This window comes from Equus przewalskii, chromosome 17 (genome assembly GCF_037783145.1).
Source record: "Equus przewalskii isolate Varuska chromosome 17, EquPr2, whole genome shotgun sequence".
Taxonomy (NCBI): domain Eukaryota; kingdom Metazoa; phylum Chordata; class Mammalia; order Perissodactyla; family Equidae; genus Equus; species Equus przewalskii.
Window position 1 is genome coordinate 19,129,588 of NC_091847.1, and position 26,448 is coordinate 19,156,035.

A 26,448-nucleotide genomic window follows, 5' to 3' on the forward strand; every position below is an offset into this window, starting at 1 on the left:
GTGAATGTGTCCAGGTAGACTGTTAGCAGTCTGTCAAAGGAGTGTGTCCCTTGACCTGTTTGTAATACTTTCTAGAGCTTTAGGAAGTTAATCTCCAGGGCTAGGAAGGATTAGTGTCACTCCAGGGATGTGTAGACAGGGGAGTTATGAAACGACAACACTTACAGGTTGTCTAGAGCATTGTTCATAACTTTTAAGAATACGGCTAGAACTCGTGATTTTCATAGATCTGAGACTTCAACAGGAAGATATCAACTTAGTGGAAAATTTAAGAGATTTTTATAGCTGGAAGGAGTGGTCTTTAAGGATATACTTTGGTTCATATAACTGCTCAAGCAGGAAACATTTTAGGTGAGTTGTTTAATATTAGTGAGTTTTTCATGAATGAATTGAGGAATATCTTAGGATTGATGTTAGGAGACTGGAGAGATGACTGTTAGTTCAGCCAACAAATTCACAAGAATTTTCAAAGTATTATAGCTATGTAAATTGAAAGAAAGAAAACTGAGGAAATTTGGATCGTGTTCTTGGGAAGGAAGAATAATCTGATGAGAATCCTAAACCAAAGGTTTCAGTTCCCTGACTAGTGTTGCTAGTGGGCTAAAATTTCCTTGACAGACACTGTTTACTACTTTTTTTGGTTAAAATAGACCACAAAAGCCTTGAGCTTGTATCAGTGGAGGTTTTCTAGGTTGGAATTACTGGCTGTTCTAGGGTCTGCACCTCTTTGCTTCTGAGTTTGTACTGTTCTCTTTAAGTGCTTTTGCTTTGCCTATTGCTGATGCTACCAAAGATATGTTTTCTCCTAAAACTCTGAGGCATGCCTGACTCCATAGCATAGGTTGTAATTTGATTAAAAATAAGAAACTAAAGATACTGAATTTGGCAAGTAATAATCCCACTCAGTAGTGTTAGGATGGCTCACATTGAGCCTTACACCTCTGTTAGTCAAGGAGCTGCTGCTGCTGCCACTAGGCTAAGTCACGGGCAGACGTTACTAATGGGGATGTGACATTTGGTACTCCAACCACATGGTACAACATAGGTGAGGGAGTGAAAAGCATCAGCCTTAGAAGTAGCAGATCCATATTTTCAGCTACCTACTTGACATCCCTGCTTGGATGCCTCAGGATTCTTCAGCCTAAAAGTATATTTACTGCCTGAACCTGTTTTTCTCCCCCAGTGTTCTGCATCTAGGTAAATGGCACCACCTTACACCCATTTGGATAAACCTCAAGCGTGGGTGTCATTTTTGACTCTTAACTCTTCATTCTCAACTTATACTCCCTATTGTTCATGATACTCCCAACCACACAGGCCTTTCCCTACACCTAAATTTCTTTTGCTTAGCAGACTCTTCTGGCTCTTGACGTGGCTCACCTCTTTCATCTTTTGGGTCTTACCTTAAATATCACCTCAGACGGGTCCTCCCTGACCAATCTAAAGAGGCCTCTTATTTTCTCTCATAGCTCTGTTCTTTTTTTTTTTTTTGAGGAAGACTAGCCCTGAGCTAAGTACTGCCAATCCTCCTCTTTTTGCTGAGGAAGACTGGCCCTGAGCTAACATCCAGGCCCATCTTCCTCTACTTTATATGTGGGATGCCTACCACAGCATGGCTTTTGCCAAGCAGTGCCATGTCCACACCCGGGATCTGAACAGGCAAACCCCAGGTTGCTGAGAAGTGGAACGTGGGAACTTAACCTCTGTGCCACTGGGCCGGCCCCACTGTTCTTTTTTTTTTTTTTTTACAGCATTATTATTGTAATTGTTTATAGTTGCTTACTAAACAAGTGCATTTTTTTGTACCATTAGATTTTAAGCTCCACTGAAGGCAGACAATGTCTCATTTGTTTTATATTTACAATTGGCTCTCCTTATCCGCAGATGGAAAACTCATGGATGTGGCTGGAGGGCAACAGACGGGACAGATGGGACTGTATTCATTATACTAGGTCATTTTATATAAGCAACTTGAGCACTTGTGGATTTTGGTATCCATAGGGGTTCTTGCAGCCAATCCCCCTGCAGATTTTGAGGGATGACTATAGTTTATAGCCCAGTGCCTAGCACAAAGTAAATAGGGAATAAAATAGTGAATGTATGAAAGAAAGAATGAATAAAAAGGATTCCTTATGCCTCACAGCCTTCTCTAAGAAGTGTTTGTAGTAAGAACATTCCCATATAGCTGTTTTCTCTGTTGATAATTTTGTCATTTACTTGGAATTTTGCAGCTCTCCTCACCCAGTAGTGTCTGAAGACGTGCTCAGATCTCACTCTGCAAATGATAGTTTTGCCGTCTGCTTCTTCACTATCTAGGAGTCTGCTAATGAGCATTCTTTTTGGTCTTGGTCTGTGGGTGCATTCTAGTCCTTGTTTACTTTCCCGTGGCCAGATTTCTCAAGCCCCTATTCCTGATATTCCTGGATCTTGTCTTACACAAAATATACTCGAAGGTGCAGCATTAGTCAAGTATTGTAGGCATGTGAAGGTACTTATTATACCAGAAATTTAGCTGTTCATTCTACAAAATGCTTGTAGAGAGCCTCCTATATACCAGGTACTTACTTACTGTATGCCAGGTTCTGTTGTAAACATTTGAGTTATGTTAATAAATAAAAAGGAAAACAATCCTTGCCCTCATGAAGCCTGCATTCTGATGGAGGAAGACAAACAACAAACAGTAACCATAATAAGTAAAACAGTCTATTAGAAGGTGATAAATATTACAGAAAAAAGAGCAGGAAATAAGGGAGCTTTGGGGATATCTGAAGGGTGTAATTTTAAAGTGGTGATTACAGAAGGCTTTCTTTTGTCTTTTTTTGGGTGGGTGGGGGGGAGAGGTGGGGAAGATTGGCCCTGAGCTAACATCTGTGCCAGTCTTCCTCTCTTTTGTATGTGGGATGCCACCACAGCATGGCTTGATGAGTGGTGTGTAGGTCCACACCCAGGACCCGAACCCATGAACCCCAGACCACCGAAGCAGAGCATGCAGACTTAACCACTGTGCTGCTGGGTCAGCCCCAAGGGAAGTCTTTATTGAGAAGATATTATTTGAGTGAAGACTTAAGGGAGTTGAGAGTTAACCATGTAGATATCTGGGGAAGATCATTCCAGGTAGAGGAAACAACTAGTACAAAGACCTTAAAGCAAGAGTGTCTTTTGTATTTGAGGAATAGAAAGGAAAGGAATAGCAAGAAAGTAAAAGGAAATGAGGTCAGAGAGGTAACTAGACACTTGAGTCCATTTGTAAGGACTTTGGCTTTTACTTTGAGGGAAATAGGGAGCCGTTGTAGGATTTTGAGCTGAGGCTTGATGTGATCTGACTCTTTAAAGAAAGTTACTGTGTTAAGACTAGGCTGAGCAGGGGGACCAGTTAGGTGGCTATTGTAATTCTCTAGGTGAGATGTGGTAGCTTAAATCAGGGTGGTAGCAGTGAAAGTAGTAAGAAATAGTTAAATTCTGGATATATTTTGGAGATAGAGTCAACTGCAGTCAAGGATAAGTAAAGTTTTTGGCCTGGGCACTGAAAGGATGGAGTTAGCATAAACAGATAACTGAGATGGCGAAAGTGAAGGGAGGATTAAATTGGGAAGGACAGCACACACGGCAAGAAAGCAGCTTACAAAAGAGAAGGTATGGGGCCGGCCCAGTGGCATAGTGGTTAGATTCACACGCTCCACTTTAACCGCCTGGGGTTCACAGGTTTGGATCCCAGGTATGGACCTACACATCACTCATCAAGCCATGCTGTGGTGGCATCCCACATACAAAATAGAGGAAGATTGCCACTGATGTTAGTTCAGGGTGAATCTTCCTCAACCTCCCCCCCCAAAAAATGTAGGTATAGAATGATCTCATTTTTGTAAAACAAAAAATGTGACTTGAAAACTTTTTTATCCATAAGTTGGCAAAGGTTGCTCACCTTTGAGAAAGGACTTAGCTCTGCCAACCTCAGAAATGTTTCTCAATGACTTAATCAGGTAAGTTTCCCTCTGCCCACTAATAAGTGGTTATGTCAAAGTCTAGATGTTACAGGTCTAAAATGGAAACAGTCTCTTCATGGGTGTAACTTTTAAAACAATTTGTCATTGAAATATGACATATAGTATATTAAGTGAAATATGTTAAGTGAACAGCTCAGTGAATTTTTTATTTTTTTGTTTTTATTTGTTTCCTTTTTCTCCCCAAATACATAGTTGTGTATTCTTAGTTGTGGGTCCTTCTAATTGTGGTATGTGGGACGCTGCCTCAGCGTGGCTCGATGAGCGGTGCCATGTCCACGCCCAGGATTCAAACCAACGAAACCCTGGGCCGCCTGCAGCGGAGCATGTGAACTTAACCACTTAGCCACGGGGCTGGCCCCTCAGTGAATTTTTATATATGATGAGTACACCTGTGTAATTGTCATCCAGGAAAGATATAAACATTTCCAGCACCCCAGAAGGCTCCTTCATGCTGTTTCCCAATCAGTAACACTTCCACCAAGGTAGCCACTACACTGAATTCTGTCACCATAGATTAGTTTTGGATCAGCATAACTTTTATAATTAGCCTAACTATAATAAAAGGCAAGTCAAAACTGCAAACAGAATTGCACCTGCCTCTCTCTACCTTGGAGGAATGCTGGAGAATAAATGCTGTGGTGTGGAGGTCCTTGAACTCAATAGAAAGATGCTACATAAACGAAGAGTATTGTCCATTTATTTTCTAAAACCATATGTACAAAAGCCGCAATAGTTACTGTACATTTCTACCCGTCACCTCCAATTATTGTAATACTATTTGCATCATAATTTGGATGTCTTTTAGAAAATACTTTGTATAATGTAAATAGCAGTATTTTGTTTTTCATTGCTTTTTATTATGTTAATGCATGTAGTCACACTTTTCATTTTATGGAAGAATTCAGTTTTCAAATTTGGTAGAAAATAGTATTTGTGGGATTGTATTTTACTTGAAGTTCCAGATTTCCAGGGGGAAAGAATCAGTGGATACTGGCCTTATAAGAATCCTTGATATGTTTTATAGGTGATGATGAGCAGTCAACACAGATGGCTGCAAGTTGGGAAGATGAGAAAGTGAGAGAAGCATCTTCAAACAGTTTTGTTGCTATTAAAATCGATACCAAAAGGTTTGCTTATGTTTTAATCTTTCATTTTTAAAAAATATTATAACCATAGTCTTTGGTTGTGATTTATGGTGATACTCTTAGTCTATAAGAATATTGATTTTTGTCTAAGGCATATTGGGGACTTAAATTCTGATTGACGTTTTCCAAATTCATCATTATATCTTGTTGAAAAAGCTAAGTTCTCCTAGTCTACTAAGCAGCTATGTGACGTGTACCAAGAATGCAAAAGAACTGTGATCCTCAGCTTCTAAGAACTTGGAAGTAACTGTAAATCATCTATTGAATATCTCTGAAAGATTGACCACTGTTTTGGATCCTATTTTTGGGAATGGGGCCATTTGATTGAGTAGGAGTGAGGACCCTTATAAGTCCCTCATAATACCTGATGTCCACAAGTCTATTTTATTTGTTAATCCACCCCTGCTTTCCCCTTTAAAATTTTTTTTTTAGTATAGAACGTTTCACACATATATAAAAGTCACGGAATAGAATAATGAACCCCCATGAGCTTTTCACCTACTTTGATAATTATCAACTTGTGGTCAGTCTTGTTTCATCTATGTCCCCACACATTTCCACTCATCCTATATAATTTTGAAACAGATCTCAGTCATCAAACCACTTCATCTATAAATATTTTAGTATGTCTCTCTGAAAGGTAAGGATTCTTAATTTTTTTTTTTTTTAAAGATTTTATTTTTCCTTTTTCTCCCCAAAGCCCCCCGGTACATTGTTGTGTATTTTTAGTTGTGGGTCCTTCTAGTCGTGGCAGGATTCTTAATTTTTTTGACATAATGGTAATACCTCAAAAACAAATTAATAGTAATTCCCAAATATCAAATATCTACCAAGTGTTCAAATTTTCAATCATCTCATCAATGTCATAGTTTTATTATTAATTTAATTTATTAATTTATTACACATTGTGATGCACTAATCTCTCTCAAGTCTCTTTTAGTCTGTAGGCTTCCCCTGTATATCTCTCTCTCTGTCTTTTTCTTGTGTAATTTAGTTTTTAAAGAAACAAGGTCATTTATTCTGTAGTTTCCTGCAGCATGGATTTTGTTGACTGCAGCCCTTTTAGTGTAATTTAATTTTCTGTTGGATTTAAGTTAGATTTTTCCCCCCTCCAGACTACTTCATAGATGGGGGTATGTCTTCCATTCTTCTGTTAGAAAGCAGCACATGGTGCCCTGTTGTCTCTCTTTATGATGTTAGCAGCAGCCATCAGTGGTCAATGCCTAGAAACATAGTTCATTAGCAGTTGCATTGTGGTATTACTATCCTTTTGGTATTAGTAGTATCAATGAATAATGTTTGAAAATTTACCTGTGTTTGTAAACTTTTATTTAAAAATTTTCAATATTAACAAAACACCATAAAGCAAATCATAGTATAGTCTGCCTCACAACAGCTAATGAATTATGTGTTTATTGAGCTGTAATAGTTTTTAAAAAATAATCTATTATTTTGATGTATATCATATCATTAAATTGTCCATTGTCCTCCAGAAGCACCTCTTAGAGTCAGTAATGGCTGGAGGAATGTAGGGGTTTATTGGAGATGTGGGAAGAAATGAAGATTTCAGAATTCTTGAGATTAATTATATACAGACTAATTTATCTAGCATTTTTTTTTTTTTTTTTTGAGGAAGATTAGCCCTGAGCTAACATCTGCCACTAATCCTCCTCTTTTTGCTGAGGAAGACTGGCCCTGAGCTAACATCCATGCCCGTCTTCCTCTACTTTATATGTGGGATGCTTGCCACAGCATGGCTTGACAAGTGGTGTGTGGGTCCGCACCTGGAATCTGAACTGGTGAACCCCAAACCGCTGAAGCGGAACATGTGAACTTAACTGCTGTGCCACTGGGCTGGCCCCTGTTTTTTTGTTTTTGTTTTTTAAGGGGCAGATCTCTATGCTTATGGGAATGATGACTTTTTTTGTTTTTTAAGATTGGCCCAGAGCTAACATCTGTTGCTGATCCTTTTTTTTTTCTTCTTCTCCCCAAAGGCCCCCAGTACATAGTTGTATATTCTAGTTGTAAGTCTTTCTAATTCTGCGATGTGTGACGCTGCCTCAACATGGCTTGATGAGCGGTGCTAGGTCCACACTCAGGATCTGAACCAGTGAAACCCAGGGCCGCCGAAGTGGAGCACGTGAACTTAACCACTTGGCCACAGGGCCAGCCCCTATCTAGCATTTTACAAATGAAATTTCTGTTGGCAGATACAGGGATACCTGTGTGTAGTGATGGTTGATATTTGTTTCGTTATGGACTGCTTGCTGATAGAACCTAGTGTGTCTTTTGAATTATGAAAAGTAATTTTTATTTATTATACAATAATAATGGAATTACCTAATGTTCTAGGAACATTTTAGTGTATATTTATTTATGGAGAATAGCCTGCATTGAAAATAAATTGGTAGGAAACGCATCAAAAGTTTACAGATTATTTCTGAGAAGGTAGGATTCTTGGTAATTTTTTTCTTTATAATTTCCTATTATAGTTTTAGACATTTGTATGATAATTGTGCTTTATATTCTGGAAAAAATTAGACAAATTTCTCGTTCTTGGAAGCATTAATTTGATTCTTGGAATTACTCATGTACATTGGTCAGTGTGTCGTATTCGCATTATAGTATAAAGTCTCTCTCCCATTTGTGTCCCTAACCACCCCCGTTCCCTTCTCTGGAGGCAACCAAGTCAAGAAAATATATTTGTATTTGTTTTCCTCCCGTTTTTTACAAAAATGGTATCATTTTGATGTACTTTTTTGTACGTTTTATGGTTTGTATAATTAATCAGTTTTTATTGGTGGATATTTAAGTTGTTTTGAGTCCTTTGTTATTAAAAAGTAGTATCAATTGCACAAGTAAGTCATAGGCATTAGTATCTTCTTGTTACTTGTTAAGGTATAGTGTTCAGCTATACTTGCTGCTGAGGAAACAACATGGCAGATACTAACTTGATATTTAGCCACCAGATCCAGCTACCAGTTTGGGTTGCAAGAGCGAGTCACTCTTTAATCTGAAGATTATTAAACAAACCCAAAAAAGGTCTGTGAAATAAGAATTACATTTTTCTTCTTCCAGCTGGTGGCTATGAAAGGAGCTAGTAGTTTCAGAAAAAGTACTTGTAATTGGTATGGTCAATTTTTATAGAAACAACGTACTATTTGGGAGACGCTTGAATTCATGTAGTGATTTTCTGTTTGATTTTGTTTTACAGTGAAGCCTGCCTACAATTTTCACAAATCTGTATCCTTTCAATGAAGAATTGGTTTTATATATATATTTTGCTTGAGGATTTACCTTTCTTTTGGTTAATTCATGACCTTTAGAAATTGTTTTTATTTAGGAACTCATACATTCTTGTCTATGGAAACTTTATATTACTAAGTATCCTTTGAGACAATACATTGTAGCAAATAGGGTCATAGGGAGTTTTTTATTGGGAATATCTGGAAAGCAGTATGAAGCAGTTTGGTTGCAATGTTAGAAGTAGCTGGCAAAAGCAAGATAGATGTAAGTTATGATAGAGGGGAATGTAGTGGGTGTTCTCCACTCAAATGTGCAGTGTAAATAAACCTTAAATCAGTTCACATATCACATGTACTATAGGCATAATGATATGGTAGTTGAAATTATTTTGCAAACGTTAGCTGATTATATTGTGAAATTCACAAAAATGATTTGCTTTGTTATCAGAAGTGTTTCATAAAACTATTCCCTTATTTCCCATAAATTGTTAGACTTAATAAAACTGTACAGATCCTGTAGTATGTGTCCCATCCAGTTTCTTTATTGGAGACAGTGGAATTCCCTTGGAAGTAATAGCAGGAAGTGTTTCTGCAGATGAACTTGTTACCCGAATTCACAAAGTCCAGCAGGTGAGAAGGGACAGAATTGTTCTTTGTATAAACATGGGAAAATAATATGTCAGAAACTTAACATTGGAATGTTTTGAGAGCTGCTCTGTATATTCAGGAACTTGCCATGCCATTAAACTTAAAAGGTAGTGAATACTATCTTCCTTGACTAGTTTTGAAAATAGCATTATGAAGTTAGAGGTGCCCCTACCTAATACTTAATTGAATTCTTATTCTCCCTTCTCTTTTCATCCCTAGCTCAACCACATAATGCACATCTCTATTACTTTGTTGCAAGAGAGAGTTGCGGTCACATTAAGATCTCAGTATATTGCTTGACATGTTTTCATTTGCATCCCCTTTGGGCGAATGGCTAATATACCTTGTAACTTTTTTCCTTGGATTCTAATTTGAAGGAAAATCAACAGTGTGCTTTAAAAATCTGTTTATGCTCTTGTCACCTTGCAGTTGAATTCCATAGTGTGATTATGTCATGTTTAGGATCATACATTTTAGATTCATTTACTTAGTTTAGTACTTCTCGCTCCTGTAGAGTATAAATTGACTTATTGACATTTTGGTCTTATTGGCCATGGTAAATTTAGATTCTTATCTGTTAATTAAATTTCAATGTGTTTTCTCTCTAGATGCACTCATTAAAAGGTGAAACATCAGTGGCAAATGGCAGCCAGTCAGAAAGTTCAGTCTCTACTCCGTCCACCTCATTTGAACCTAACAACGTTTCTGAAAACTCTCAGTCCAGAAATGTAGAGCTTTGTGAGACACCACCCACTTCTCCAGATACAAAGTCAGATTCTGCAACAGGTAATTTTTAGTGTATCCTTTTGGGTAGTTGAAGTACTCCTTCACTTCATTTTAAAGGCCATGGATTAATATCCTTAAAAATAAAAATAGTGTATTTTTTTCCCCTCACATTCATTTAACTTAAAATTTAAGAGTTGTCTTAAGTGTATGTGTTTGTCATTTAGTGGCAGAAGAGGATAAAATCAGTGAATATGCCCTTCAAACTCAAATAGGCAACAGTCCAGAACAGTTGACTTGTAATTTCTGCTCATGTGGTGTGGTTTAAGGATTGTCGTTATGACACTTGGCAATTTTATAAATGTCTTCCCAGCCAGAGGATTTTGAAAGATCCAAATGAACTAGTGTATTTGGAATTGTCTTTATAACCTGTAAAATATTATACACATTTAAAAGAATAGTATTTGCATTTTTAAAATTTGAATTAAAAGGTAATTGTAAAATAGAGCTTGTAGAAATAAGTGTGACTGCAGAGGGGTTGATAGGAAAGAAAAAGAGAAATTTTGTATTGTATATTAGGGATCATGGTCAGAGTTGTTTGGTGTAATAGAGCTTTGTATTAGGCAACATAGGGTTAGATAAATCAAGTTAGAATACTAGTATCTTAAAAGATGATCCTATTCCAGCATCCCAAATAGATAATCATCAAGCCTCTTTTTGAATATATTTGATGACAGGAACTCTCATTACCTTGCTAGGAAGCCCTAGTTTTTAGAAAAATTCTTCCTTACATTGAGCTGAAATTTGATGCCCTATAATTTCTGGTTAACTTTACTGCTACTTATACAGTTACATGTAGCAGGTGTTGAATATTTGAAGAACAGCTATCAGGTCCCCTCTCAGTAGTCTCAATTTTGAGGTTTTACGTCTGCAGATCACTCAAATTCTGGATGCACATAGGGCTGGAGGACTCTATTATAAATGTAACCCACCTAGGTATACAGCAGAACAGTTATCTTTTACATTTATCTGGATAGTTGTCATTTTCAAAATTCTTCATTACCTTTTGAATGTACCTGTTTCCCTCTGGTATCATTTTCTTTCAGCTTGAAAAATTTTCTTTAGCGTTTCTTATTGTTCAGGTCTGTTTGCAAAATATTTCTCCTAACTCTTTCTTACCTGAAAATGTCTTTGCTCTATCTTCATTCTGGAAATATGTTTTTGCTGGATATAAAATTGGGGGTTTATAGTTACTTTTTTCAGCATTTTAAAGATGTTCCGCTGAGTTCTGGTCTCCATAGTTTTCTGATGACAAGTCTGTGATTTAGAAAATTGTTTACCCGTATATGGAATGTGTTGTTTTTCTCTGGCTTCTTTCAGGATTTTCTCTTTTTTTGGTTTTCAGCAATTTGACTATGATATGCCCAGATGTGTATTTCTTTGCTTTATCCTGGTTGGGGTTTGCTGAGCTTCTTAAATCTGTAAATATATGACTTCCACTTAATTTGGGAAATTTGGGGCCATTATTTCTTCAAATGTGTTTCTGTTCCTTTTTCTCCTATCTTGCTGGAAATAATTACATGTATATTAGGCTTCTTGATATTATCCCACAGGTTCACTTCTTTCGATCTTTTTTTCTCTCTCTACTTCAGATTGGATAATCTTGTTGATCTATAAACCTACTGACTATCTCTATCTGTATTTCTATTCTACCGTTAAGTACATCCAGTGAATTTTTTATTTTAAATAAAATTAGGTAATACATTTATGCATTTTTTTCTTAACTATTACTTATTAGGCTTTTTTTAGAGCAGTTTTAGGTTCACAGCAAAATTAAGAAGACAGTACAGATTTCCCCCACACATATATAGCCTCCTGCATTATTAGTATTCTCCACTAGAGTGGTACATTTGTTACAACCAGTGAACCTACACTGACACATGATAATCAGGTAAAGTCTGTAGTTTATATTACAGTTCACTCTTGGTGTTGTACGTTCTGCAAGTTTAGACAAATACATAATGACATGTCTTCATCATTATAGTATCATAGAGTATCATTACATAGAGCATCATAGCATCATTTCACTGCCCTAAAAGTCCTGTCTGCCACACCTATTCATCCCCACTGATCTTTTTACTTTCTCCATAGTTTTGCCTTTTCCAGAATGTCACATAATTGGAATCATATAGTATGTAGCCTTTTCAGATTGGCTTCTTTCACTTAGTAATATGTGTTTAAGGTTCCTCCATGTCTTTTCATGGCTTGATAGCCCATTTCTTTTTAGTGCTGAATAAGTGTATTTTAGGTATACCACAGTTCATTAATCCGTTCACCTACTGAAGGGCATAGTAGTTGCTTCCATGTTTTAGCAATTATGAATAAAGCTGCTGTAAACATCCATGGGCAAGTTTCTGTGTGGACCTAAGTTTTCACTTCCTTTGGATAAATACCAAGGAGCTTGATTGCTGGCTTGTATGGTAAGAGTATGTTTAGTTTTGTCAGAAACCACCAAACTGTCTTCCAAAGTGGCCGTACCATTTGCAAGTAATACATTTTCTGATTCTGGAGTTTCTGTTTCTTCTTCTTCCTTCCTCTTTTTCCTCTGCTGCCTTCTACCTTTTTATTTTGAAATAGTTTGACTCACAAGAAATGACAAAACTATACAGAGTTCCTGAGTACCCTTCATCCACATATTATTCCTTTAATATTATCTTTTAATTTATTTCAAGCAGATTTTCCTTTACTTTATTGAGTTACATTGGTTGCTTTAGAGTCCTTGTCTCATAATGCCAGTATCTAGCTTATCTTGGTTGGCCTCTGTTGATTGTCTTTTCCCTTGAGAATGGGGTCACATTTTCCTGTTGGATCACATCTAAGAAATTTTGGATTGTGTCTTGTACATTGTTGTAGACATTTTGGATTCTGTTACGTTTCTACAAAGAGCGTTGATGTTTTAGTTGGCAGTTAAGTTGGTTAGATTTAAACTATAAACTATGTCTTACCTGAGGTGAGTCCCAGCTGTAATCTCAGTTCTTTGTAACTTCTTTTTTCTTAAACTTCATTTTGGAAAATTTCAAACATGTGGAAGTAGAGAAAAAACTATAAGAAATCCCATGAACCCATTGCCTATCTTCAATTAGCTCATGACCACTATGGTTTCATCTGTGACCCCTACTTTACTTCTCCTGCCACTTATTATTTAGAACAAATCTTAGGCATTATATCATTTCATCTTTAAAAATGTTAGTATCTAAAAGATAAAGAACTGAGCCAGCCCTGATAGTCTAGTGGTTAAAGTTGAGCACTCCTGCTTTCACGGCCTGGGTTTATTTCCCAGATCCAGAACCACATCACCCATCTGTTAGTAGCCATGCTGAGGTGATGGCTCACTTAGAAGAACTAGACAGACTTATAACTAGGATGTACAACTGTGCAATGGGGCTTTGGGGAGAAAAAAATAAATAAATAAAAGTTGAAAGATAAGAACTTAAAAAAATTATTACAATACTATTATTTGTATGAAACCTAGAAAGTTTAGCAGTAATTCCTTTTTATCATCCATTATCTAGGCAATATTTACATTACACTAAACTTTGCAGTTTGTTTGAATTGGAATCCAATATATTATTGGTTGATGTCTTACTTTTCCTTTAATATGTAGATTTCCACTCTCAGAATGGTTTTTCCTGTAGTTTCTCCCAGTGGATTTTGCTACATCCTCATAGTATTGTGTAAATATTCCTCTAAATTGCTAGTTAAAGCTACAAGTTTGATCAGATTCAGGTTCATTCTTTTTTTTTTTTTTTTTATTAAAAACTTTATTTTTTTTCCTTTTTTCTCCCCAAAGCCCCCCCGGTACATAGTTGTATATTCTTCGTTGTGGGTCCGTCTAGTTGTGGCATGTGGGACGCTGCCTCAGCGTGGTTTGATGAGCAGTGCCATGTCCATGCCCAGGATTCGAACCAACGAAACACTGGGCTGCCCTACAGTGGAGCACGCGAACTTAACCACTCGGCCACGGGGCCAGCCCCTCAGGTTCATTCTTTATTTTCTTTTGACAAGACTACTTTATAGGTGATACTGTGTATTTTTCATCAGGAGATATGTTATGCTTGATAATCCATGTCTTTTTAAACCTGAAGACAGAATTTTCCCTAATAAATTTTCATTACGTTTGCATTTTTATCAGTTGTTTTAGCTTATAGAATTTTCTTAATCCAGAACTTTTCATTCAGTAATTAGCAGTTAAATATGACTGCTAATAAGCTCTTTATTGTAGTTATATATATGGATTATATTTATAACCCATAAAGTTAGAAATGTGTATTCTACATTTTCAAGTCATTTATAAAGTGCCAAAGTCAGAGAACTCTGTGGCATACCATTGGAAATCTTCCTCTCTGTGACATGTATCCATTTTTCTTTGTTTATGAGCCACAAATCCACCTAACTGTATTGTTATACAGCACTTTTTTTTTAAGCTTGTCCACAAGTTTTCTTCAAAAGTTTTGTTAAATTTTTGGCTGATATCAAGATATGAATGTCCTTGACATTAATTTTATTTACTAAAGTGATTAATTTCCTACTGAACACACACTGGCTGTCAGTGGTTACCACTTCTTATCCAAGGGGTGCATTCAGTAGTGTGCTGGTAAATATTTAACAGAAGGCTCTTTAGGGAAAAAAAAACCCCTTCTTTGTAGTGTTTGCTAATTTACAAGGTATAAATACTACTACTCTGGCTGATTTCAAGCTACCTAGGTGATGCCACTGAATGCAAAGGCAGGAGGAAATGTGCACTGTGAGCTCTACTTAGTAATTCTAATATTTCCACTACTGCTATACTAACTAAACACTTACTATGTGCTAGTCTTAGTAAAAGTCTAAGCTTTTCACCTCTGTTAACACATTTCTCCTAACAACTCTATGAGGTTACCATCCCCACTTTACAGATGAGGCTCAGAGAGATTAAATAACTTACTGACGTGACAGAACAGGACTGGAACCCAGACTTTGTTGCTCCATAGTTCTTGCTCTTTCCAAGATCATAAATGTAAAGAAGAGGGGCTGGCCTGGTGGCGCAGTGATTAAGTTTACATGTTCTGCTTCTCAGTGGCCTGGGGTTTGCCAGTTCGGATCCTGGGTCCAGATATGGCACTGCTTGGCAAAAGCCATGCTGTGGTAGGTGTCACACGTATAAAGTAGAGGAAGATGGGCATGGATGTTAGTTCAGGGCCAGTCTTCCTCAGTGAAAAGAGGAGGATTGGCAGCAGTTAGTTCAGGGCTAATTGTCCTCAAAAAAAAAAATTGAATACAATTAAAAATTTAGTCCCTCACCTGCACTGGTCTTATTTCAAGTGCTCAAGAGCCACATGTGACTAATGGTATAATTACTGGACAGCGCTGCTCTAGAGTGAAGCCTACCAGGGCCAGGCATGCTTACTCTACTTTTGTTATATCCCCTCCTACCAGGTTAATGTTTCTTCATGTTTTACCTCTGACCTTTTCCTTGGTGGCCCTCAACTGGGTAATTGCCTTATTTCCCACGTATATACTATTGTATCTAGATCCAAACTTCAGAATTAGTACTAGCTCATTTCTTATTTCCTGTTCCATTCTTAGGGAAAAGATGTAGTGTTTAAGAAACAAGATTATTATTTTTTTTTAAACCGACAGACCCAGGAAGCAAACCTGGGTCTCTGATTCTGAGTCTGTGCTCTTTTTTTTTAAAGATTAGCACCTGAACTAACAACTGTTACCAACCTTCTTTTTTCTCTTTTTTTCTTTCTTTCTGCTTTTTCTCCCAAAATCCCTCCAGTACAAAGTTGTATATTTTAGTTGTGGGTCCTTCTAGCTGTGGTACGTGGGACACCGCCTCAGTGTGGCCTGACGAGTGGTACCGTGTCCGCGCCCAGGATCCAAACCAGCGAAACCTGGGGCCACCGTAGTGGAGCGCACAAACTTAACCTTGATTGGATCCTGAATCAGGGAAAAAAGTTATAAAAGACATTATTAGGATAATTGGGGAAATCTGAATATGATCACATATTAGATAATCTTACTATATTTATAATTTCTCAAGTGTGATAATACTGTTGTACTGATATCTGAAAATGGCTTTATTCTTTAATTATATTCCACTTGTAGAATTCTCTTCTGAGAAAAACAGATGCAATTTTGTTCTAATCTGGTTGAAAAGTCCACTGCATCTTACTCAGTGACAAATCAACTGTTTTATCACTTTCGAATCCGGGACTCTACTGCTTAATGGTCTTTTATTGGCCTGAGGGATGGGGCTGGCCCCAAGAAACAAGATTATTAACAAATGTTGTAACCCAAAAGACTTATACGTTTTAAAAATTGACGTTAAATGCAATATTCTTATTTCTTTTTATTTAATAATTAAGGAGGAGAATGTTCAGGCCTTCCCACTCCATCTCAGGAGCCTAGTGGATGTTCAAATCAGAGACCTGCGGAGGACCTCACCGTCAGAGTGGAAAGGTTTGCTCTTTTTGCAAATAATATTTAAAAAGATAATGGTTAAAAAGACAATGGTTTTCAGTTATTAATTTGAATAAAAGCTAAAATTACACAAATTAAATTTCAGAATTATGGGTTGAAATTTTTTATTACCTAACCAACTTGTTTGTATCCATAAAGGTTACATTCTAGAAGTAAACTTCTGTGTCTCTGAAGTTGTCTCTTAGCTTTAGGTCTGATCATTCTAAGAATCTGTTTTTCACTGGTATTTTGGTATATGTGTATTACCATCTGTAATTTCTGCTTTTATCTTGCTATGCCATGGGATAAGAAGTTCCAAATGGGCAAAAACTTTTGCTAATTTTATGACTATGTACAGAGTCTGAGTTCCGCGTAAGTGGGTGTCTAATATTAAATGTCATGTGTAATTAGTCTAATAATCAGATACAAATTTCTGAATTTTTGTGGTCTAGTTTAGTATTTTTAATGATATAAAAGTTATGAAATCATAGTCTTTTATACTATGATTCTTAAAAGTTAATATGAGTTAATGGTAAATGAATAAGCAGGAATATTTTTTAGTTCAGACTTTAAAACCACTTCGTGTTATATGGAAGATAAAAATTCCCTAGAGAGTCGACATTTTCTTGTTCACATAGATGCTACAGGGAAACAAGATTCAAAGTGATTACTGACATTGGGTATTTGGGTTTGCTGATGACTGAGTAAAAATCAACTTAATTTCAGCAAAACCTAGATTCTGATTCTTCTTTATAGGTATTAGGGCAGGGCTAGGATCTTGAGGTGAAAAGCAGGATAGATCCTCTCACAGTGGTGAGAAATGGGATAAGGCTGGAAGAACAGCAGGAAACCAAAGTTTCCAGAGGCTCATCCTCTTGTTTCCTTCTGTTTTGCTAATACCAGACCCACCACTGTGCACCCTTACTTGCACCACCCTGGTGTGAAGTGAAGATCAAAAATGAGAAAAGGAAGGGCTGGCCCAGTGGTGCAGTGGTTAAGTCTGCATGCTCTGCTTTGGCAGCCTGGGGCTCGTGGGTTCAGATCCTGGGCACGGACCTACATACTGTTCATCAAGCCATGCTGTGGCAGATGTCCCACAAATAAAATAGAGGAAGATGGGCACAGATAGTAGTTCAGAGCTTATCTTCCTCAGCAAAAAGAGGAGGGTTGGCAGCAGATGTTAGCTCAGGGCTAATCTTCCTCACCAAAAAAAAAAAAATCAGGAAAGGATGTGGAGACTTGCGGGGAATGAGAAGAAAGACAGCAGGTAGCCCTTTATTGTGGAGTAGGGTCAGATGCTATTTAATCGCAGTGGGTAAGGGGAGTTTCTGTTGTTTCTTGGTAGCTTCCTTTCTTATGTAAGGGAGTATCTGCTCGTGTGTGCCTGTATGGTTCTGCAAATAGAATATAATATACCATTTTTAATTAAAAAACAGTTGTATGTACACACACTGGTGTATATATGTTATATATAGTATAATGAGTCAAAGATACTTTAAGACATACAACAAAATGTTTATACTAATATCTATGAAAGAGGAATTAGGGATTTTTTTCTTTGTTTTGTTCTGAAGTTGCCAAATTTTCTTCATTGAGCATTATTACTTTTAAAATTAGCATATCAGGACAGAGTGGGTCTACAGTTGTTTGAGATTCCTTAGACTGAAAAAACTTTAAAGCACTCTTGGAGATAAATTTTTTTAAAGCGTATGCCGTTAGGACCATTATGTGAAGTATATGTGGGCTGAGGCCTTTTAGAAAAGGATACTAATATTGAAATTTGGTGAAATGCTGACAAACTCTTTTTTTTCCTTTAAGATTGGCACCTGAGCTAACATCTGTTGCCAATCTTTTTTTCTTTTTTCTTCTTCTTCATTTTCTCTTCAAGGCCCCCCCAGTACATAGTTATATATTGTAGTGGTGGTCCCGCTGGTTGTGCTATGTGGGACGCTGCCTCAGCATAGCTTGATGAGTGGTGCTAGGTCCAAGCCTAGGATCTGAACCGGTTAAACCCCCGGCCGCCAAAGCGGAGCACGCGAACTTAACCACTCAACCTCTTGACAAACTCTTAATGATGAAACAGGTTTCATTGGGAAATAACTGTTCTCTGCTCAGACAGCTTTTGAAGATTCCAGGTCCTATGGTCATATAATTTGTATAAGCACTCAAATTGTTGCTGAGATTAGTTTATCAAACCCAACTAACCAATAAAGCCTAGGTCCTAATGCTAATTAATTCACAGACTGAGGTCCTGCATTTTATTCTTCTGAGTTATACCCATTAGGAACTTTGTTCCTTTCGTGGGATCTGATTCATTGACAATGACATGTCAATCTGTTTAATATTCCTATCCCAGATGTCCTCTTAGCTCATCATTTATACCCTTAAGGTTGCCTTCATCCCCACTGTTCTTCTGTCGTGGACTCTGTGGTGCTTTTATGCCTCCAGCTCACTTGTCCTCTGCAGGGGTGTTGGACTCTGAAACCCTAATGTGCTGTTGTTTTCCCCGTCTCACAGAACTGAACTTCGTTGCTTTTTTTCAGCCCAGATAAGTTGGACCCTTCAATTCCTGTGGTGTAATTTGATATTTATAGAATTACATAACGCAAAACTCTATAAAGCAAAATTTGTGCATTTTTCTCCAACCTTGATGATATTTTAAAGTCGGTTTCATACAAATTAAAAATTCAGCCTTAAATTTTGTCAGAATGGATTAGTAAATGTAGGATTCTAACTTTCCTGCCAGGCTGTATGACGTCTATTTCCAGAGACCAAGTTTTTGGAAAACTAATTACTCCGCAGTAGGTCTTAGGCTTTTTTTTCATCTAGCTTCAAGGAGAAGTAATTTGTTAAGGGCAAAAGTGACTAAACCAAATTGATGTCAGCTCAGAAACTCATCCTATCTTGTACATAGTAAGAATGTAGACTTTCTATCTTGAACTGCCTTTTCTCAAGGGAGTAAACTTGATTTTTTTAAAAAACAGATTGATGATTTGTAATTGTGAGATATAAATTTTCCTTTTTAGCACTAATTGAAATATATATAGTGTTTTGTTCTTAAAGCTGAAAGATGTAAAATATGAATCTTTTAGTGATTCACGTGAAAAGATCTATCTGGTAGTTAGAATGGATTATTTTGTTTATATCATTATGTTTAAAAATTGCCAGAATTATCTGGGAAAGATAAGGTGTATTACCAACAATTCCAGCCTTTTATCTGGAAAGGTTGCGAGCCTCAAAAACTTGAAAGAATGGTATAATGACTTACACTTTTGTTTGCTGATTCATTTGAAGTTGCAGGCATCATTTCATTTCCCCCTAAATACTTGAGTGTGTATCTCCTGATAATAAAAACATTGGCTGAGGTTCTGTCTGCTCTGAGCAGGGGCTCCAGCTTAGATTGGGGCCTGGGGGTATGTGCCCACTGACCCATGCCCAGCCCCATCCCTCAGGCCAATAAAAGACCAGTAGAGTCCCGGATTCGAAAGTGATAAAACAGTTGATTTGTCACTGAGTAAGATGCAGTGGACTTTTCAACCAGATTAGAACAAAATTGCATCTGTTTTTCTCAGAAGAGAATTCTACAAGTGGAATATAATTAAAGAATAAAGCCATTTTCAGATATCAGTACAACAGTATTATCACACTTGAGAAATTATAAATATAGTAAGATTATCTAATATGTGATCATATTCAGATTTCCCCAATTATCCTAATAATGTCTTTTATAACTTTTTTCCCTGATTCAGGATCCAGTCAAGGATCATTCATCAAATTTACTTTAGTCTCTTTTATTTATTTATTTATTTATTTTAATTTCCCTTTTATTTATTTATTTATTTGAGGACGATTAGCCCAGAGCTAACTGCTGCCAATCCTCCTCTTTTCGCTGAGGAAGACTGGCCCTGAGTTAACATCCATGCCCATCTTCCCCTACTTTATATGTGGGATGCCTACCACAGCATGGCGTGCCAAGCGGTGCCATGTCCGCACCTGGGATCCGAACCGGCGAACCCCAGGCCGCTGAAGCGCAACGTGTGCACTTAACCGCTGCGCCACCGGGCTGGCCCCTACTTTAGTCTCTTTTAATCCAAAATATTTCTTTTGTTTCTTTTTTGTCTTTGTTTTCATTTTTCATGACTTGGACATTTTTTAAGAGTCTAGGCTAGTTGTTTCTAGAATGTTTCTTGGTCTGGTCCCTGTTCCATCATTCTAGATTTAGTTTAAACTTTGATGAGAATATTTCCTAGGTAGTCTTTTGTCCTTCCCATTACTCACAGGAGGTAACTAATGTCAGATATCTGCATTATTGGTGATAAGTTTAATCATTGGTTAGGACTGTATCTGTTAGATTTCTCCATTATAAAGATACCCTTTTCCCTAATTAATGAGTTATCTATGGGGTGATTCTTTGAAACAGTGAATATGCTGCTCCTCAAAAACTTTGACTCAGTGGCTTTGGCACCCATTGATTTTTGCTTGGATCAGTTATTTCATGGTAGCTAAAAATGGTGATTTTTTTCCCCCTAATTCTGTTCCTCCTTCATTTATTAGCTAGCATTCTTCTGTAGAGAAGTGCTTTGCTCTACCTCCTCCTGCTTTCTATCCCCCGTTTTTCTCAGTAAACTTCTTATTGGACACCAGCACCCAGATCAAGAAATAGAAAATTACCAGTGTACTACATGCCATGGGGGCCTAGTGCCCCTTTCTTCATTACTGCTTCCCTCCCACAGATAACCACTATCTTGAATCTTAACACCATAGATGAGTTTTGCCTGTTTGTGAACTTCATAATGGAATCATACCACGTGTAGCCTTTGCTCAGCCTTGTATTGGTGAGGCTCTCCTGTGTTGTTGCGTGTGTCAGTAATCGTTGCTCTCTCATTGCTGTGTATAGTGTGCTCTTATTTGACTTCACCGTGGTTTGTTTATCCATTCTGCTGTTGATGGATATTTCAGTTGTTTTCAGTTTGGAGCTGTTAGAAATAGGGCTGCTCTGAACATTCTTGTACTTGTCTTAGTGAACACATCTTTGGGCATGTTTGTAGAGTGGCAATTTCTGGGTCATAGATACTGGCCAAACAGTTTTCCAATGTGATTATACCAATTTATAACTCCCTTCAGCAGTAAGACGTTTCATGGATCCTTTTATTTCTCTAATGTATTACAATTCATTTCTTTTATGATTCTTTTTGGTACACAGATTGCCCCAAATTTGCCTGGTAGAATCCTCATTATGCTGGATATTTTGTCATTTTGACATACGTCCCCATCATTCTTCGAGTACTCCCTTGATTTCTGGCACAAGTTGTTCAGCTGAGTTTTAGCAAATACATATAGCTGTGTAACCCAAATCCATCTCAAAGTGCCATTAAGTTTTTAAAATTGAGATATAATTCACATACCATAAAATTCAAAGCATACAATTCTGTGGGTTTTAATATGTTCACAAGGTTGTGCAACCATTACCACTATCTCCTTTCAGAATCATTAGTTTTTAAATGATGAAGTTCTTACAGTTGGAAATAAATTTTGGTATTATTAGTTTTTATAAATGCTTGTCTACAGTTTTTTGCTTTTATTTTTAATAATTTTATGCCATATTGCTTTTTATGTCAATGTAAGGGGTAAAGCATTTGTAAGTCATTCATTTATATTTGTTTGAAGATGTATGTGTATATTTTTAAATCAATATGAGATAAATCAGGGGAGAAAAAAGGGAACTAATGGTAAGTAGCAGGTAAGGCTCCTAGAGCTGGAGCTGAGCTTCTGGTGGCTCCCACCAACTCACCATGGATTTCTCTGGGGGCTGGAGGCCAGGCAGGTAAGCTGTTGCTTTGCCTTTAGGAGCTTTTTTGTTTGTTTGTTTCTACATTTCCCCAGTTGTTTTTAGCTAAATAAATCTTATAAATGTAATTTGTATTAATATGATGTGTTTCCGTTAATGTATTTTTTTTTTTAACTTTTAAAATACAGATTAACCAAAAAACTTGAAGAAAGGAGAGAAGAGAAAAGGAAAGAGGAAGAGCAGGTAGAGTTCATGTACCTATTGTTTCACTCTTCCATTAAGTGAGGGCATGTTGATTCCCTGTTCACTTTGGCAGACCTAGGGTGGCTTCCTGGTTATGGCTCAGTGTTGCAGCACAGTGAGGGATGAGGCGAGTTGTCTGTCTTCTCTAGTAGGATCAGAGTGTGCACTTTTTTGTGTTCTTTTTGTAAGTTGCTAGGAAGAAGTTGGATCATCTTTTCTCCCTCTGCAATGAGTCTTTACACTAAGGATAAAGGGACTTGAACTAAAATTGTTTGGTCTGATGCAGGTCTCATTTTTAGTTCCTTTTTGTGAAAAAGAAATTTGTAGACGTTTTGCTGAATTTTCCCTCTGGTGTTGCTGAATTCTAGTGCACCATTCATTTTTCTCAACATGTGCACCTAAACTGCATCATCTCTTTGGGGTTCTAGTATAGAAAGGTTATCATTTCTTTAAGCCAGATAAATGATGGGCTTGTTGTTCGTGGGGGGAGCACATTCACCTTAGAAACCAAAGACCTGTAATTCTGCTTGTGTTGAAATTACATTGACCACATCATAATCTTTTTTTTAAAAATATACAAAATTCTTTATTGTGAATATCTTATAGCCAATTAATTATCCCAGAATTCTTACATTGAGTTTTGCCAAATTCTTTTTTTTTTCCCCTCCTGCATTTTCTCCCCAAATCCCCCCAGTATGTAGTTGTATATTTTTTAGTTGTAGGTCTTTCTAGTTGTGGCATGTGGGACGGTCCTCATTGTGGCCTGACAAGCGGTGCCATGTCCACGCCCAGGATCCGAACTGGCGAAACCCCAGGCCGCCAAAGTGGAGCGCCCAAACTTAACCACTTGACCTCGGGGCCAGCCCCAACCACATCATAATCTTAACAGAACTACTGGCAAAGATTTATAAGTTGATAGACATTTGACCATTAATCCGTGTTGTTAATAAATTCTACTAGACCCTTACATTTTATGAAGTTACTTTCTTCTTTTTTCTTTTTTTAAAGATTTTATTTTTCCTTTTCTCCCCAAAGCCTCTCAGTACATAGTTGTGTATTTTTAGTTGTGGGTCCTTCTAGTTGTGGCATGTGGGATGCCTACTCAGCATGGCCTGACGAGTGGTGCCATGTCCGTGCCCAGGATTCAAACTGGCGAAACCCTGGGCCGCCGAAGCGGAGTGCGAGAACTTAACCACTCGGCCATGGCGCCAGCCCTGAAATTGTTTTCTTTAGCTGTACCCTACAAGCAGCTTTTCCTGCATACAAAATAATATCTAGGGCAGATTACTAAATTGTTTTTGGCTCATAAAGCTTACTTTCTCCTTAATTCAGAGAGAGATTAAGAAGGAAATTGAGAGGAGAAAAACTGGAAAAGAGATGTTGGATTATAAAAGAAAGCAAGAAGAAGAATTAACAAAAAGAATGTTAGAGGAAAGAAACAGAGAAAAGGCAGAAGATAGGGCAGCTCGAGAGCGTATAAAACAGCAGATTGCGTTGGTGAGTATTAAGTTTATTTTTAATATTTGAATTTGGAACATTTGTGAAATTATTTTTCCATGCACAATGGTTTTGGTTTACTACCGGACAGTGCACACAAAAATAGTAGATTTTGATGACTCAGAGAGTACCAATTCTCATCTTCCTTTTACTAGAAATTGTATATTGAATTAAAATACAGATAGGATTAAGATGGAGATGATTTTTTCAAAGTAATTTTTCACCATGTTATGAATTTTATCAGTGGTTGAAAAGTAGTTTTCAAAGATTCCCTAGAAAATAAGTTAAGAGTTGGTTACCTAGCAGTCTCCTCTAGTTACAAGCATTCTGTTTTGAGACATTCAAAGAATTTAGACACGTCAAGTAAATCTTAGGATGTTTTGCAATAATTGCTTTTAAAATTATGCAGTTGTAATGCATATGAAAACGATGCCTACCTTACCGTTGTTTGTTCATTTGTTCTTTCAACAAATATTTATTGATTGTCCATGTGCCAGACCTTGTTCTAGGCTCTGGAGATATAGTAGTGACCAAAATCAAGTCCTTGTTTGTTTAATAACAGCTCTGATCCCAGATAGTTGATAAAACTGAAAAATACCAGATCCATAGTGATAAAGTTCCTGTACGGCTTTAAGGAATTTCATGCATTTGTGTTTAGAAATGTGTGAATAGATCGTTCTGGCAGTGAGAGATAATTAGTGTCTAACAACTCTTTTAAAGGACCGTGCAGAGAGAGCTGCTCGTTTTGCAAAGACAAAGGAAGAAGTAGAAGCTGCTAAAGCTGCTGCCTTGCTGGCCAAACAAGCAGAAATGGAAGTCAAGAGGGACTCTTCTGCAAGAGAAAGAAGGTATTTTATTTCCTGCTGAACCATCTGTGTGTATGTGGCAGCTAAACAGAACAGTGTTTGTGGGCTGCTTTTTAACACCAATGTGTGCTGTGACTATAATAAGTACTTTCAGTAGGACATATTGACCAGTTTGGCAGCTGCCAATGGTATTCTCATTGAATGTGAATGTACAGTATAACTGTACTAAATGAATGACTTTTAAAACAGGACTCAAGAGATCTCTTTTCAAAAGACAGAAAGCACCTACCACAAAATGCTTATAGTGATTATCTCATGTGTATTCAGGTTCTTTAGTTGTCAGAATTTCAGGTCAAATAGGATTAAGCAAAAGAAGGAATCCATTGGCTTTGCACTTGTAGTTCCAGTGATGTCTTTGGTTAGGCATACCTAGATCCGGGGAGCTAAAGGATATTATTAGGACTTTTTCCTCTCTCTCTTTTTTAATCTCTTGGTTTCTTCTGTTTTAGCTTTATTCTCAGAGAAACTCTTCAAATGGTGTCAGGAGAGCCCAGGGCCTCCTGGCACCTTCAGGATCTTGAGCTCTTGATACCAGAGAAGAAAGACTATCCATTCTCTCAAAGCCCATATCATTCACTGAGGAGAATTCTGATTGGCCCTGCTTGGGTGATGTGGCCACCTCCAAACCAATCACGGTGCTCAGTTGTATGGACTCTGGTTGGGGTAGTTGACCTGCCCACCCTTGTGGTGAAGGAGATGGGGGAAATGTTATTGATAATCATATCAGAATGAAGGACATGAAGCAGGGATAAGGCAGTTCCCAAAACAAAAATATGTTGCAAAGACAAAAATTCAGCTTTCCAGTATATCCTATTAGTTGGATTATGGTTAATAACTTATTTTCTTCTCTGTACTTTTCTGTATTTTCCGTATTATAAAATTAACAAGTGTTACTTTTGTAATCAGAAAAAATACTTTTTAGAAACTATTTTCCAAAAGTAATAAAACACTTAAGAATATATTTAACAAAAGCATAAGACTTGTACACTGAAAACTAGAGAACATTGTTAAATGAATTAAAGGAGCCCTAAATACATGGAAAGTCAATCTGTGTTCATAGATCGGAAGACTTAATATTGTTAAGATGTCAGTACTCCCCACACTGATCTGTAGATTCAACACAATCCCTACCAAAATACCAGCTGTTTTTTTTTGGCCAAAATTTTTGCAGGAATCTGATGCTAAAATTATATGAAAATGAAAGGGACCCAGAATAGTCAAATGAGAACATCTTGTGATCTTGGAATGGGCAATGGATTCTTAGATATGACCCCAAAAGCACAAGCGACAAAAGAAAGCAATAGATAAGTTGTACTTGATCAAAATTAAGAACTTTTGTGCTTCAAAGGATTTCATCAAGAAAGTGAAAAGACAGCCCATAGAATTGGAGAAAACATTTGTACACTGTGTATTTGATAAAGGACTTGTGTCTAGGTTATAGAAAGGAATTTTAAACAACTCACCAATAAAAAGCTAACAACCTAGTTTAAATATGGGGAAGGGATTTGAATAGCTGTTTCTCCAGAGAGGACATACAAATGGCCAATAAGCATGTGAAAAGATGCTCAACCTCACTAGCCATTAGGGAATCAAATCAAAACCACAGTGAGATACTATTTCATACCCTTTAGGATGCCTAAATTTAAAGAGACAAGTCTTGGCAAGGATGTGAGAGTTTAGAACCTTTCTACATTGTGAATAGGATTATAAAATGGTGCAGCTGCTATGGGAAAACAACTTAGCAGTTTCTCAAAATGTTAAACATGGAGTTACCATATAATCCAG

The 26,448-nt window shown here is 37.2% G+C and overlaps 1 protein-coding gene across 4 annotated transcripts in view; it reads left to right on the plus strand.

Moving 5' to 3' along the window:
• UBXN4 (UBX domain protein 4) overlaps positions 1-26,448 on the plus strand; it is a 35,263-nt gene that overhangs the window by 2,202 nt on the left and 6,613 nt on the right. For 3 of the 4 annotated variants that reach the window (XM_070579619.1, XM_070579618.1, XM_070579620.1), the window contains exons 2-9: positions 5,029-5,131; positions 8,364-8,392; positions 8,906-9,024; positions 9,651-9,828; positions 16,176-16,269; positions 22,246-22,300; positions 23,633-23,797; positions 24,518-24,645. In XM_070579619.1, coding sequence (XP_070435720.1) covers positions 5,052-5,131; positions 8,364-8,392; positions 8,906-9,024; positions 9,651-9,828; positions 16,176-16,269; positions 22,246-22,300; positions 23,633-23,797; positions 24,518-24,645 — 848 coding nt within the window. In that variant the 5' untranslated portion in view covers positions 5,029-5,051. Of the gene's footprint in view, positions 1-3,907; positions 3,981-5,028; positions 5,132-8,363; positions 8,393-8,905; positions 9,025-9,650; positions 9,829-16,175; positions 16,270-22,245; positions 22,301-23,632; positions 23,798-24,517; positions 24,646-26,448 lie in introns of those variants that run through there. The other variant, XM_070579621.1, reaches the window with a different exon arrangement.